This window comes from Trichechus manatus, unplaced genomic scaffold (assembly GCF_000243295.1).
Source record: "Trichechus manatus latirostris isolate Lorelei unplaced genomic scaffold, TriManLat1.0 scaffold00001, whole genome shotgun sequence".
NCBI lineage: Eukaryota > Metazoa > Chordata > Mammalia > Sirenia > Trichechidae > Trichechus > Trichechus manatus.
In genome coordinates this window covers 31,222,068-31,237,854 of record NW_004443937.1, presented here as the reverse complement: position 1 = coordinate 31,237,854, position 15,787 = coordinate 31,222,068, and the positions used below count along the sequence as shown (strand labels likewise).

At 39.2% G+C, this 15,787-nt stretch overlaps 1 protein-coding gene and 1 pseudogene across 5 annotated transcripts in view; one reads left to right on the top strand and one right to left on the bottom strand.

Annotated features, from left to right (window-relative positions):
• Window positions 1–15,787, top strand: part of PBRM1 (polybromo 1) — an 83,363-nt gene that overhangs the window by 16,425 nt on the left and 51,151 nt on the right. For 4 of the 5 annotated variants that reach the window (XM_023727258.1, XM_023727251.1, XM_023727242.1 and 1 more), the window contains exons 6-8: window positions 1,760–1,857; window positions 11,527–11,803; window positions 13,454–13,559. In XM_023727258.1, coding sequence (XP_023583026.1) covers window positions 1,760–1,857; window positions 11,527–11,803; window positions 13,454–13,559 — 481 coding nt within the window. Of the gene's footprint in view, window positions 1–1,759; window positions 3,991–11,526; window positions 11,804–13,453; window positions 13,560–15,787 lie in introns of all 5 variants that reach the window. The other variant, XM_023727261.1, reaches the window with a different exon arrangement.
• On the bottom strand, window positions 5,737–9,568 carry LOC111819673 (ubiquitin-conjugating enzyme E2 E1 pseudogene; annotated as a pseudogene).

The following is a 15,787-nucleotide window of genomic DNA, read 5'->3' as shown; positions in this document are numbered from 1 at the left end:
ACACCTTGTAGGGCATCTGAGGTCACAGGTCATCTAGGGGTTTTGAGACAAGAAGGCAAAGGTATGAAATACAAATTGGCTTCACCTGGAGTTTTTTGGTAACATCTTCTGGGAAGAGAATCTCAGAGCAAGGAAGCAAGCAACAAAGGTAATTTTAGATCACTCGTAGAATCTTCATTTTGTATGGTCAACACTGATTTTTCAACAGTGCTGTGGATTTCAAGTATTTCCTTTTCAGCGCTCTGCGTGTGTATTCCCTAAGGCTGCTGTGGTTGGACTTTCACCTGTGTTTGGCAGGAGGTCTTTAAAAATGCATGTGTTAAAAAGTAGAGCTTCTGATTAACAGGGGTGGAAGGAAGGAGGAAAAGGGGTTAAAGGTGATGGAAAGATCGTGTTGATTAAGGGTAGGGTTGTACAGCTGATTATTGTAGTTGCTGTCAATAAGTTGTACATCGGTAAAAAGTTGAATTGGCAGACGTTGTGCAATAGATATATTTACAACGACGACAAAAAAGAGTAGCTGCTGCTGCTGCTTTTGTACAACCAAACACCTCATGGGATTTGGTTCCTTGAGTTTGGAGGTTTAGGGTCATGGTTTCATGGAACAACCCAGTTAATTGGCCTAACAACGTGTTTAGTGCCTCAGTTCTACATCCTAGTTCTTTGCATAGTGCCTGGGGTCTTAAAAACTTATAAGTGGCCATCCAAGTCACAATAGTTGGTCTGTGTTCACCCGGAGCAACAGAAGAAGAAGAGTCAGGAATATGAGGAGGATATGGAATGTGTGGCTAATTGCCTCCCTGAATAACTGCCTCCTTTGCTATGAGACCAGAAGAACTGGATGGTGCCCGGCTACCATTACCAGCTGAACATTTTGATCAAAGATTCTGTAGAAGAATTCTGATCAAAAGGGGGAAAATGCAGAACAGAATTTCAAATTCTCAGGGACTCCAGATTTTCTGGAGCCATGGAGACTGGATGAACCCCTGAAACTGTTCCCCTGAGATCATCTTTAAACCTTAAACCAAAAATATCTCCTAAAGTCATCTTAAAACCAAATAATAGTTTAGCTTAACTAGTGAAAAAGGCCTGCCTTGAGCATTACAGTCTTTTAAGAACTATCTGTATGGGATCAGATTGACAACGCAACTTGAAAGATTAGATGGGTACCTCAGGGGACAGTGAGTTTATGTTAATGAGGGAGGAACAGCTCAGAAAAAGAGAGTGAGAATGGTTGCACAACTCAAAGAATGTGATCAGTGTCACTAGTACACATAGAAACTGTTGAATTGGTGTATGTTTTGCTGTATATATTCCCAACGACAAAATAAATAAAATTTAGGAGGAAAAAAAAAGTAGATCTTCTTTCATCCTTCACTTTAAACTTTCTTTCTTCTTAGCCACATTGCCCCTTAGAAGTCAAGGGTACCAGAGACGGTCTTTGAGTTGGCTTTACTTGAAGGTGGCCACCAGAGCTGGATGCCCCTACAACTTGCCTCAGTGCTTTTAACATGTCTGTGCCCTTTGTAGTCTTAAATGCTGTTTAGCTACTCTAGATTCAGTTTTTAGCCTACTTTTCTGCCACACAGGCTTTTGTTAAATCAGGTTATTGAAAATATTTAATGATTCTTTAATTTTGTGCATCCTACTTTTGATTGTATCTTTCTGAGTGAATCTGTATGTGTAGCTGTTTAAAATTCAGATATTCTAAGAGTGTTCAGCCAAGTGAGCTTGACTCCCAGAATCTGCTCTTTATTAGGCAAAGAAGAAGGAGCTTGCCAGGAGAGATGACATTGAGGATGGAGACAGCATGATTTCTTCAGCCACCTCTGATACCGGTAGTGCCAAAAGGAAAAGGTATACGCTCTTCTCATAGCTGGAGACATCTTCTCACTTCCTATTTATTTTGTTTTAGATTAGTGAAGATAAGTGTTTTTTTTAAGCTATCAAGTATGAACTCTTTTGTAAGCTTTAAATACTTGATAGCATGTCCTCTTTTAGAATTCATTTGTAAATTTAGATGATTAGCTTTTTTTAATGCAAGTGCCATATTGCTTTTAGATCACATAGATTAAAATGGCAGCTACGGGTATAGCTTGGCAAGACATTATTTTGCCTGAGTTCTTGTCTTCAATGTGGCATTTTAAGAGTGCCATTGAAATCTAATTTAGGTAATTTCTCCATGGCGAATTGCAGAGATAGAATACAAATTAGGAAAGGTAAAGAGGCATTCAGTAGTCCCACTGCAGTGAAGTAAGTCGTTGCTCTTACTCCTTTGTTTTCCTTGTTAATACAATCTCTGTTTGCCATTTTAAGCATGTCAGATTGTAAAATGCCAAAAAATAGCTTCTTATAGTACATAAAATGTTAAGCTAGGTATTTGGATTTCTTTTCTTTCTAACCTTTCTTTTAACTTCCCTAACCCTTCCTTGCTCTCACGGGTTTCATGGAAGGGGATCTTACTGTGAGACTCTGAACCTGGACTCCTATAAGGAATCATGCAAGACCGTCTCTCTTTTGTCTATACCTCACCCACGGATTTTCTCTGGCCTAATCATTGTGGAACACTGTATTCTTCCTCCAGCTTAACTGTCTTCCCATCTTTGCAGCAGCGGTCAATCCAGGGAGGATATCTTAAATAAAGAATCAGCTAATCACTAATAGCAAGGTTGAGAGATTTAAAGTTGAATGAAGAAGCTATCAGTAACTGTTGACACAGTTCTGAACATGCATTATATAGACCCACTAAGATCAGAGGATTTAAAAAAGTGGTTTAGAAAGAGAAGCTGCCCTGTCTTTCCCTCTTACAAATAGCATTTGAGAAAAAATTTTTAGTGTTGAAAGTAACTTTGCTATGCTATGCCATGGTAACTAAATCGATTGGTGTACCCTGAGATGTCTCCTCCATTACTGGCCTGTGAATTTCATCCTTCCAAGTTCTTAATTCCTTGTTATACCAGGAACAACGGAGGAAAAATGTGAAACCAGATCAGAGACATCAAATCGAGAACGTCTTTGAGTGTAATTTTATAACTCTACTACAGCATCACCTGTGTTTTCCAGATCAGTCACCAATCAAAGATAAAAACTTCTCAGGCAAAAGAAGGTAATGGAGGCAAAAGTGATGGTACAGTTAGTGCCAGCACTGAATGAAAACAAAAATCCTAAACTAGTTGAGTGATAAGAAAATAGTTCCAGGGAAGCATTAGCTTAGGCCAGATCTCTAGAAGTTTCATCTTTGTGGCTTGTAGTTTGTGGGGCATCTCAAGTAGATTAAGTAAAAGTTATGGCCCTAAAATCTCCTGTAAAAAGAAAAGTCTCTTTATGAATAGGTTTCCTAGGAAGTAATTTTTGTAATAAAGTGAAAAAAACAAACGAGAAGAACAAATATAAATCATCTGCTAAAGCAATAAAAGAACAAACCTGTGTTTATTAAAAGGTTGAGAGAAGCAAGGCCTACACTTTGGACTATGACAAAAGAAACAATACGATGAGCCTTTTATAAGATAGTTATATTGAGAAGATTTGGTATTAAGAAATGGACTCTCTACAATTCAGGCAAACACAGCAGCCTGGTAGGTTAAGCTAAGCTTGGCCAGAGAAGTCAGGGCCAAGTTTTGTGAGTACCACTGAATCTGACTCCTAAGTATTGTATATGATTCTATCTTCGCTTTGTTTTTTAGTACCAAAGAGTTTGAGAATAATTGGATGTGGGTGTGTTTTGCTTCATTCTGGGAGTGTATTCTTCTCCCTCATCTCCCACCCTGTTACCCAAAAATCCACCCACTGTCTTCCATGTTGAAATGTTCCAAGTATTCTTAATATCTTTTATCCTCTGGACTGAGTAATCCTCTTTTTTCCCAACCATGTTTGGTTATACATGACCCTCCAGCATTGCTCTGTTTTGTTTCTTTTCACATGTAATGTTTGTCTCTGCTTTCCCAGGAACACTCATGACAGTGAGACGTTGGGTCTCAGGAGGCTATCCAGGTGTGCAGTCCTTTTTTTATGCATAAACGTACTTTTAAAAGTGTAACTCTTCTGTGGCATGGTCAGTACTGATTAGGTGAAAAGTAAAGCCTTAGGCATGTGAAATAAAAGGTTATTTGGGTGCCAGTTTATTTTATGAATAAATAAGTAAATAAAGTAGTACAGTTTAGAAGTATAGCCAGTAAAATAAATTCAAAATCAGTTAGCCTAGATATGTTCAGGGGTAGCCTTAATTTGTTGCTAGTTTGCCAGGGGCTGAACGCCCCCTCACCAGTCATCGTGGCTGTGCTTCTGCAGCTGAAGGTAGAGGCCGATGCTGTGTGGCGTTGCTAGTGTCCAGAGACTGGCGGGTGCTGATTGCCTTTCAGGGCTGTCTTTTGCAGTTGGGAATGGTGGATGGATCAGAAGAATCAACATTGACGATCCAAGTGATGTCACTGCATGTGGACACCTATGCATTGGGTTGTGCTTCTAGAGCATGAGTACATTTCCTCAGTCTCTGATTGTGGCCATGTCCTAGTTCTTAAAAAGCATCCATTCTTTTGCATGTTACGTCTGATTTTAAAAACAGCTATGAGTTGCCTTGTCATGGTCCTAATAGTAATCATGTGGTGCTTTTGTTTTCACATTTACCATCTGGCATTTACGGAGGGTCAGTTGCTTGTACAACGCCAGACTCTGCTCTTACAGGTCATAAAGGTGGAAATTCAGTCATCTCAGTCTACCTGCGAGGAACTTGCTGTCCAAGGAAAGAGGCAGGTTGAAAACAACTGAAGTTTTTATGTGGGAGCAATGTAGTAAAATAATTGCAGTTAGCATACAACTATGTATTTATGTAGAAATGTTACATGATTGCCCAAGTAGCTTTAGGAAAGATTATTTCCCCACCATGCTTTTCCTTGAAAGTTCGGTTTTACAGTTATCTACCGTGTTGCTACTGTATGTAGTCCACTCTAGAAATTTACTGTTACCATTGTCTTCTTTTTAATATTTTCCTTAAGAAAAGATTTCTTCCTCAGTTAGGTAGTAAATTTAAGAAAAAAGATTATGGCTTCTGTTTGTTTTATAGCATTCGTGCTGTATGGCACTGATTCTGAGTGTTAGTAGGGATAGAAATTGGTTAATGTGTGTGAAGCATTTAGAACCAGGCCTGGATGCAGTGAGTCATCAATATATGTAACTCTGATTATTTCCTGTGAGTAGTGCCTGTTGACATCAGTGAGGATGAGTAGATTTCATTATGTTTTTAGTCAGATGTTACTAGTCTGAGACATCTCACTGGAAAAAAATGAATAAAAAGTTTTGATTCCTTGAAGACTTGAAGATGAAACATAGCAAGCCTCTGGGCTTACTTAGCTTAACAGCAAGCACTACTAAAGCTCTAGGGCAGGGAGCTAAAAACGCTGGGGGGCCTTGAAGCCTGTGAACAGGACTGACTGATTAGAGAGGCCCTTGGTAAGCACTGTCTTATGGGAAAAGGAGGGATGTGATGAAAGCAGCAAAGTGCTTATCAGCTGACTCAAGTCTCAGTCCTACTGCTTACTCACTTTATGGCCTTAGGTATTCATTTCATCTTTCTAAGCCTCATCTTTTGCATCTGCAAAGTTGGGATAGTAATTGTACCTGGTTCTGAGACTTTGAGGATTAAATGAGAGTACATAGATAGTGTTTAGCACAGTACCTGGCACGTGGTAGAAGTGTAAGCTGTTATCACTCTAAATAGGAATTCTGTGTGTGTGTGTGTGTGTGTGTGTGTGTGTGTGTGTGTGTATGGAAACATGAGTTTATATAATAAATAATAGCTCCAGAGGAAGAATAGTGATAAGGACATTTGAGAAAGTAGTCAACCACAAGGTAACAGGGTCAGGACTAACACTGTGATGTTAGAAATTTAAAGGAGAGATCAGATCTAGGACTCTGGAGGAACCCCTAGAACTTGGTATTGAGCTAGGGTGAGCAAAAAGTGATGATGATTCCAGTGTTTCAGGCAGGTTTGGGGGTCAGAAGGATGGTGTTGGTAGTGGTCCTGAAAAATCAGGTCTACATGTTGAACAGCACTTCTGCTAGCTTATAACCTTAGTGTAAGTTAGCAAAAACACCCATTTCTCAAGACATGTGACTCCTATGTCAGGAAATTGCTGTAATATCCTGATTTTTTTTTAGCACGGGGTACTTTATGGCCCATCATCTGTAAAATTCTAGAAGTATATATTTATTCCAGCAGTGTCTATGATCTGAATTGGTGTCCCCTTAAGTATAGCACCTTTGAGTGTTCAGCAGCGGACATCCCTGGTTTTAAACTCCCTTTTAGATGCATTTTACTTCAGTTATGTTCAAAGGTGTTGATTAAAATATGCCAGTTACAAGGTCTGGGATTTAATGTTATGCACCTTTTCCAAAATGAAGACTAGTAAATAAACTGTTCAAAGTTAATGGTCTGAGGGAGGAAGAGAAGTGGAACGCATAGAGGGTTTCTGAGAAGAATCTCAAACGCAAAGTGACATGAAAACAGTCAACAAAAAGTATCAAATAGGGAAATACAGTTATTGTCTTTTTGTAGAGTTTATCTCATTTCAAGAAGTATTTGAAGCTACTTTCAAAAGTCATGGATATAATCAGGTTCAGCATCCTTATTGCAAGAAGATAAAAGAAATATACAGCCGCCCAACCTAATAGGGTTATTATAAATGAGCATGAAGTTTAGCTCAGTTTTTTCTGGCAGCCAGATTAAAATTGATGAGCTAATGGTTCTCAGTGTCACAGGCGATATAAGAATCTGGAAGATTGTAAACAAAGTAACAAAACTGAATTTGTTCTCAGAAGTTAAGTGATCCTAGCCAAGAAATTTTCTTTGCCAACTGAATTTGTTCTTAGAAGGTCATAAGTGATCCTAGCCAAGAAATTTTCCTTGCCTTTGACAGTGGAAACCAGGTTACACATCACTCTCTTATGGAGTGAATGATACAAATAAAACAAAAATACTATTAATAATGTAAGTGCTAAAACAGTGAATTGCAGATATAGATGGAGCAGTTTCTTACATCCAGTTAGATTTCACATTTTGGGTATGTCACATTCAAAGTTGCTGAGTGTCAGTTACTGGAGTTGAACAATGGGCCACTCGCCAGTCTTTTACTTTGTTGGCATTTCCTCCCAAATTCAGTTAAAAGCTTTCCCTCCTCTTTAAAAATCTCAGGAAAACCTGCCCTAGATTCACTCCCAGGTATTGCTTCCTACAGAAAAGCATAGTGTTAATTGGGAGTGAGCGTACTGGAGCCCAGGTGGGAACAGGGTGAGGGTCTTGACTGAACTGTTCTGCTGCTTGAAATTTCTGGAATGAGCAGTGATTTCATTCTGAGTTGATTATTGGAGAGAGCTTTTAAGCTTAGAGGTTCAAAATTGAATTCCTGATTCTTCCTTTTGAAGCTCAAGCCTCACAAGTGAGACCTAAAGAAACTGTATCTGCCTCAAGCAGTTTTAAGTACGGATTTCTTTGATATCAAATCCAAGTTCTGAAATTTTCCTTTAGAGTCTTCCTGACAGTTAAAGCACCTGTGTACTAATCTGCCTAGATGTAGAGCTCTGTCCCAAGTGCCCCTTCCTTTATCTGCTAAAGACCTGGGGTGAGGAAACTCTCTTTCACATCATCACCCCAGGCTGACTGTTGGGAGAAATAGTTTCCACTAGCTGAAACTTTTCCCAGATTGCCGCCATCTAATAAGCACTTACTTGACGCAGAGACACACGGGCACTGAGGGGAGAAAATGGCAGGAATGATTCCAGGGCCACAAAGGGAAGTGAGCAGTCAGAGTGAAGACAGGCGATGAGGATGATCCCAACCCTAGGAAACAGGGAGAATCCTTTTGTTTATTTTCTCTCCTAGTTAGACCACTTTCAGTTTACCTTGAGCTTCATGATGTTGGGAAGACAGGCATTTCTGAGATGTTTTTAAATCTTATGGTAGATTTTTTTCCCAACTGTTAATTATTTTTTGAGTTTTGTTTCTGTTTTTAAAAGCATACTTTGAACCTTAGCGGGAAAATATCCGGCCTTTGACTTCTTCGTGACCTAACAGTAGAGTGAGTGGTCAGGAAACTGGACTAGGAGACTCATACAGCCACCGTTTTTTTGTTGTTGTTGTTTTTTAATTTTATTTATTTTATTGTTGTTGAGAATATACATAGCAAAACATACACCAGTTCAACAGGTCCTACATGTACAATTCAGTGACAGAGTACATTCTTTTTTTTTTTATATTGTTTATTAGCACAGTGACAAATGCAGACTTAAGTAGTCCACAACATATAACCAATCCACCGAGTGACTCCTGTTCCACACCTTGCAGTTAACAGCTTGAGGTATTTCACTACAGGTTTTCACTAGTTCTGATTCAAACCTTTGATCATTTCACAGTAAAGTAGATTGGCAAATAAAATACATTAACTACTTATTTCCTGTATGATGTCTTATAGCCACGTGTCGATTTTATATATACGAGATGACTATCTCTAAAAACTCTGTTAAATGTCAATGTTCCCTCCCAAGGAGGAAGAGCAAATCCCAATTTTCTTATTTTTTTTTAATAAACAAAAAATTGTATTGTCTTGGAAGGACTTTACATAAATGGCCAAGTGTATAAACTGTGCAAAATTAAGCTGATTTAAATTTACATACTACTAGCAACTGAACCCAAATGTCTAAATGTACATTCTTTTCTGCACTACATTTCAGCTAATATTGCAGAACTAATGACAGTTTTAAAAGTTGCTATTACCAATTCTGTCTACGGTAGCAAAATACCTTAAAAGTTACAACAAACTCTTATGAAATAATACTGAATAATACCTGTTATAGAAATACCCTACTCTTTACCAACTTCTGCCCTCCCCCACCCCTTCAAAATCATAAGCGGCTCCCTTCTCTGCAGATAAATAACATGAGAATTGTGAAAACCCAGTTTACGTCACATATCTCTTGGTCCGCTGTCTGGCCATTCTGTCATGTTCTGCTCTGTTGGTCATATACTGAGTGGCAATACTTCCCACCAAAGGGTCGGCAGAATTACAGTCTGTAAGAAGTGAGCAGATTGAAAGGAGGACTTTGGAAATGGTTAATGCTGGACTCCAATTATCTTTCAATATGTCTAAGCAAATAACTCCTTGACTGTTAATATTGCAGTGGTAGATTCTTTTCCAAAATGTGATCTTTGGGGGCTTGAAGGGATATTCTGGTATAAAAGTGATATCAAGGAAGAATACCCCCTCTCATACACGGATCCTGGATGCCCTAGAATGGTTGATGTCCATTCATAGATACTATCACCTTTGGGACCACCAGTACTGCAGTTAGGTGGAGGGTCTGAAGTGATTTCCGCCACTTCGTTCTGAATCCTCCCTACTGTCGTGGATGGCTGGGGCAGCCTAGGACGCAGGATGGACCCTCCCCACTGGCCACCCTGTTGGCCTCCGCTGCCACCTCCAGCCCAGACCAACATCAGTTACATTCTTTGAGTTGTGCAACCGCTCTTACCCTCCTTTTCCAAGTTGTTCCTCCTCCATTAACATAAACTTCACTGCCCCCTGAGATTCCTATCTAGTCTTTCTAGTTGCTGTTGTCAGTTTGATTCCATATAGATAATTCTTAAAAGAGCATAATGCTGAAGGCAGACTTTTTTTTAGTGTTATTGTTGTTGTTTGGTGCCATCGAGTCAGTTCCGACTCATAGTGACCCTACGTACTACAGAACGGAACACTGCCCGGTTCTGTGCCATCCTCACAATTGTTGTTATGCTTGAGCCCATTGTTACTGCCACTGTGTCAGTCCATCTTGTTGAGGGTCTCCCTCTTTTTCACTGACCCTGTCCTTCTTCAGGGATTGATCCCTCCTGATAACATGTCCAAAGTATGTAAGATGTAGTCTCACCATCCTTGCTTCTGAGAAGCATTCTGGTTGTACTTCTTCCGAGACAGATTTGTTCATTCTTTTGGCAGTCCATGGTATATTCGGTATTCTTCACCAGCACCACAATTCAGAGGTGTCAGTTCTTCTTCAGTCTTCCTTATTCATTATCCAGCTTTCGCATGCATATGATGCAAATGAAAATACCATGGCTTGGGTCAGTTGTAAACAATTGTTTGGTTTTAAGACTTCAGGGAGTATTTTTGGTTTAAGGTCTGAAGATTATCTCAGGGCAGTAGTTTCAGGGGTTCATCCACCCTCTGTGGCTCCAGAAAGTCTGAAGTCCATGAGAATTTGAAATTCTGTTCTGCATTTTTCTGCTTTTGATCAGGGTTCTCCTATAGAATCTTTGATCAAAATGTTCAGTAGTGGGCACCATCCAGTTCTTCTGGTCTCATCAGCCACAAAGTTTGCTTCAGGAATGAACTTTGTTCCACTTATAGGATAGGAAACAGATGAAAAATACTTATCTCTAAGTACTACATTATAGGATCTTAGGATCTTAGTAAATGTTTGTTGAATAGAAATTAAGTCATAAGCCATTTCTTTTTTAATACCTACCTAACTGTTCACTTGGAGACTGCTGGTTCAAGTCTGGCTAGAGTTTCTTTATCAGTTCTGAAGATGTAAGAGCAGCGGACCAGAGACCAGATTAGATCATATCTTCTAATAATTCACTGGCAGCTCTCCTTGGGCAAGTCATTCAGCCTCCCTGAGCCAGTTTCTTCAGCTAGTAGGAGACTAGACTCACCATCTGCTCTCTTGGGCCCCCTTTGGCTCTGGTTCTAATCTATGGTCCCTTGTACTTTGTTCCGTATCACTCACATCTCTTTCTCATGTCACATCTCACTGGAGGGATTCGGAGGACAAGACAGGGATTCACACTCAAGGATGAAAATTTAGAGAGCCTAGATGAACCACAGACCATTTATTCTTTAAGCTAGGTTTGCTTAGAGGGATGATGGAATAATGCTGATGGAGGAAGGAAGAGGGAGATTGATGCTGTCAGAGTAAATGCAAGAGAGACTTGAAGCCACGGCAGAGACACTAGTCTGGCAGACAGTCTTCCTTGTTTTCTGACAGCCAGAATATATATGCAGGTGTTCAGTAGAGGTTGTCTTAAGAAATGGAACACTTCTGTATGTTAGGTTGTTCATTTGTTAGGCTTGAAAGTAAAGGCCGTTAGAAGTGATAGGGAATCACTAGTTTTGCTGCACTTTTTGTTCTATTACTTCTTAAAAACAAAAAATGGGTTTTAATTGATAATAGAATTTCATTTTCTTTGGGCGTCAGACAGGTCTTTTTTTAAACATTTGATTTCATGAGCTGTTATAAACAGGTTTGTCTGCTGTTCATTGGCTGCTCCTGCCAGGTTCTCTACGTTTTAACCATTTTGGAAATTTTCCTAACATTTGCTTATAGCTTCCAGCATGTTTACGGTGTATGTGGTGTATGTAATCAATGAATCATGATCATTATGAAGCACCTGCCCACAAGATTAATGTGTTTCATTTCATGCTCATCCTTATATATGAACATAATCTCATTTTTCCTCTTCTCTGCCTCCTCCCTCAACAGTAAAAAGAACATAAGAAAGCAGCGAATGAAAATCTTATTCAATGTTGTTCTTGAAGCTCGAGAACCAGGTTCAGGCAGAAGACTTTGTGATTTATTTATGGTTAAACCATCCAAAAAGGATTATCCTGATTATTATAAAATTATCTTGGAGCCAATGGACTTGAAAATAATTGAGCATAACATTCGCAATGACAAATATGCAGGGGAAGAGGGAATGATCGAAGACATGAAGTTGATGTTCCGGAATGCCAGGCACTACAACGAGGAGGGCTCCCAGGTAAGACAAGGAGGCCTCCAGATGTGGAGTAGGTGTATCTTCTTCTGGATACTGGTGGAATAATGCATGGCAAGAGACCAGCTCTAGAGGCTTAAGTTAGGGTATTCTTCTCAGTAACTAGGATAATACTTTGTCATTTCTTAGTTGTTTAAAATGGGAGGCAGTACACTATAGAGGTTAAAAGCTCATATTCAGTACTCCGACATCCTAGATATGAGTCTGCTCTGCCAATCCCTGTGTCAGTAACTTATCCTTTCTAAGCCTCAATTTCTTCATCTATAAATTAAGGATAATAATAGTACTTGCTTCAAGGTTGTAGGATTTAAATGAGGTAATAGAGAGTATTTAGCACAGTATCAATTAAGCACAATCTTTCATCATCATCATTATGACTGTCCTCCATGGCCATACTTCCAGGACAGTCCGTGAAATTGTATGATTAATAAGAGCTGATATGGTATTCCCATAAGTGTACTTCTAAATAATTGATTTTGGTATGAAGCATCTTGATTTTCAATTCTTTATTGGTATAATAAGACGTACTTCCTTCTTTCCATATGATATCCTTTATACACTTTAAATCTTCAGAAATAAAATAACATTTTCAAATTACTTGCTTGCTTTTGCTATTACAATTGAATATAAATAAAGTAGGCACTGAGGGTGTTTGTGGATCAAAGAAATGGTTCTGTCTGTCTTAGGAGTTTTACACTGCCCTCCGTATCACTGGCTAATGTGCCACCTGTCTATCACTGCTAGAGGAAACAACCACTCTTAAGAGAGGTGGCCAAAGAAGAGAGGCCACTTATTCTCTCAGCCCCTCTGCTCTGGTGGGCAGTCGGGGAGATGTAGCCTCTGCTGGGGGTGGGGTGAGGCAGCTGTGGAGGCAAGGTCATCAGGTGGGTAACCTTCTTCTTGGCTACATGTTATCTCCCTTGGCTCAGTCTTCAGAGAGAGATCATTAAGCAGGAATTGTTGCCTTTTCTACAGATTAGATTCCAGACTATGAGCTCACTCTTTCTGAACACAGATTTGGGATTTAACAATATTGGAGATACTGCTCTCCAACTATCATATGTTTTTTCATGTCTGATTTCCATTGCACTAAGTCTGCTACCTTGAGGCTCCAGTGGAAAAGAGAAGTTTTTGAAGAAAACAGCACGTGTAAATGTGTGGTAGGACTTCCATTAAAACTCCCAATGATCTACTACCAACCAAAACCAAACCCACTGCGAGAGAGTCAGTTCCGACTCATAGCAACCCTGTAGGGCAGGGTAGAACTGCCCCAAAGGGTTTCCAAGGCTGTAAATCTTCACATCTTTCTCCCACAGAGTGACCGGTAGGTTCGAACCACCGACGTTACAGTTAGCCCAGCACTTTAACCACTGTGCTTGATCTACTACAAACTTTACAATGCATATCTGCACATTCGAATCACCTGGGAAGCTTAAGAAAACAAACAGATGGAGACCCAGGCCCACCCCACAGAGATTGTGATTTTATTGCTCTGTAGTGAGCCTAAGCCTTTTTTTTTTTTTTTTTAGCTCCAAGTTGTCCTAAACTGTGTTTTAAAACTTCTTTATGAATGTCTACTATATTTCAATAAAAGTTCTTCTAGAAAATAACTTTAAATCTATTTATGGAACATAGGTATACAACGATGCACACATCCTGGAGAAGTTGCTCAAGGATAAAAGGAAAGAGCTGGGCCCGCTGCCTGATGAGGATGACGTGGCTTCCCCCAAACTCAAGCTGAGTAAGGCAGCCTCGCCCTTTGCTACTCAGTTTAGTCTGGCCAAGGATAGCTTACTGATGTGCTGAAAAAATACTTAATTAATTGGTGAATATATTTGCACTCACTAGCACTCCAGCATGGAGTTTCTTCCCTCCTTGCGAGCACTCTTTCTTACTCTCTTTTATTGTCTTTTAAATAGTTAAACTGTGGGGAATGGAAGGTGACTGTCTAAGGTTTTGTTTACTTTCCTGAGTGCTGTGGACATTTTGTAAATGTTAAACAGTAAGAATAGGTTTTCTTTTCTTCACGTGATGTCTAGAAGAGTACACTGGGAGATTTCTTTCTTTCTTTTTTTTTTTTGTTTTGGCATGTTTGTTTGTTAATTACCAGAATTAAAAATGAATCCAGGAGCTCCTACTAGACTGAGAATTTAAGAGGTTAGCGATGCCCAGCTACCATACTGTAAGTTAACTCAGCCGTCCTATGAGCGTGGTCTGTGGGAGATTGCCTTATTGAAAGCTGTAAGGGAAGAGGATACAAAAAGCAATGAATACCACTGGGTAAACAAGAGGTTTCTACCTTACTTAAAGTATGTCAATAAAATAAATACCAAGCAACTGATAGTGATGTCACATATTCTTTAGAGCCATATTTACTAAACGGAGGGAAAAAACAGACTGCTTTTTTATGTGAAAGAACTGTAAACTGAATTTCACAGTAGCTTTGGTGTGATTCATTGCTTAGTGGTGATTGCTTCTTGTTAAGGCACTTACCTCTTCATGGAATTTTAAAAGCGTACTGGTTGAAACTGATAATTTTACAGAGATCAAATAGCAAAAGTACAGACCTTTTCTTGTTCTGCTTTGTAGGGTCATAGTATCTTTCAAAACTAAACTAAACTTCATAAGTTGGGTTAGGAGACTAGTGATAGATACATAGATAATTTAACAATAACCATATATATATTAATAATTAAGTGCATGCACATGTATTTGAAAGTCCAGAGAATAAATAGGTTCAGCGTTTATCAAAGTTGTGCCATACTTACATCCTATATCCCTTTTTCTTCCTAAATAATTTTAAAGCAAATCCAGTCATGTCATTTCATTTCTGCATAATTCAGCATGCATCTGTAAAAAATGGAGACATTTTCTTAGATAACCATGAAGTCATTATCACATCTACTACCTGTCAAATTTTCAAATTTTTCTAATTGTCTCATAAATGTATTTTTATATTTGGTTTCTTCCAGTCAGGATCTAAATAAGTTCTGTGTTTTACATTTGATTGTTATGCCCGTAAGCTCTTGTACTCTAGAGCAGTTCCCTCCGTCTTATTTTCTCACGCCATTGACTCATGGAAAAAACTGGACCACTTTATTGTACAGTGTCCCAAGTTCTAGATTAGTCAGTTTGCTTCCCTGTGACGTCAGTTAACTTTTTCCTTTATCCTCCTTATTTCTTGTAAATGGGAGCTAACTTTGAAGACTTGATTAGATTCCATTTCAGCTTGGCAAGGATATTTCATAAGAGGTTTTCTCCACTTGTGTTACATCACATCTTGGGAAACAGTATCTAGATGAGGTAGGATTCAAATAAAAACGGTCCGTCCATTGCATTTGATTGATGGTAAGTCTCTTAATCTCTGAGTTCTCCTTTCATCTTCCCCTCCCCACTCCTTATAGTTTATTGGTTAAAGAGCTTGGTTTTATACTATAGTTTCCCAGCCTGGGTTTTACCAGTTGCGCCCCAGTAGTTTAACGCATTCTTCCATCCTTTGTTTTCTCCTGTAAATTGGTAGTTGAAACCAAAGTCTTGATCAGATTGAGTTTTGATCCCCCGTTCCCTCCCTTTGGCACAAAAGACAACTCCATGGTATCATATGTTCTTCCATCAGGTGGCACATGATACCTGGTTGTTTCTTTCTGTTAACAGCTGCTGATGCTCACTTCATTAATTCATCAAAGGGATGTAAAATAGTGATAGTTTAATTTCATCATTCCTTGCTTATTTATAAGGAGCCCTGGTGGTGCAGTGGTTAAAGCAATCGACTGCTAACCGAAAGATCAGCGGTTTGAAACACCAGTGGCTCCACGGGAGAAAGATGTGGCCGTCTGCTTCTGTAGAGATTTATAGCCTCAAAAAACCTATCAGGTCACTATGAGTCGGAATCGACTTGACTGAAGTGGGCTTGGGTTTTTTTTTTGGTGCTCATTTATTAGCTGTAATACTTCCATATAGAGAAACTTT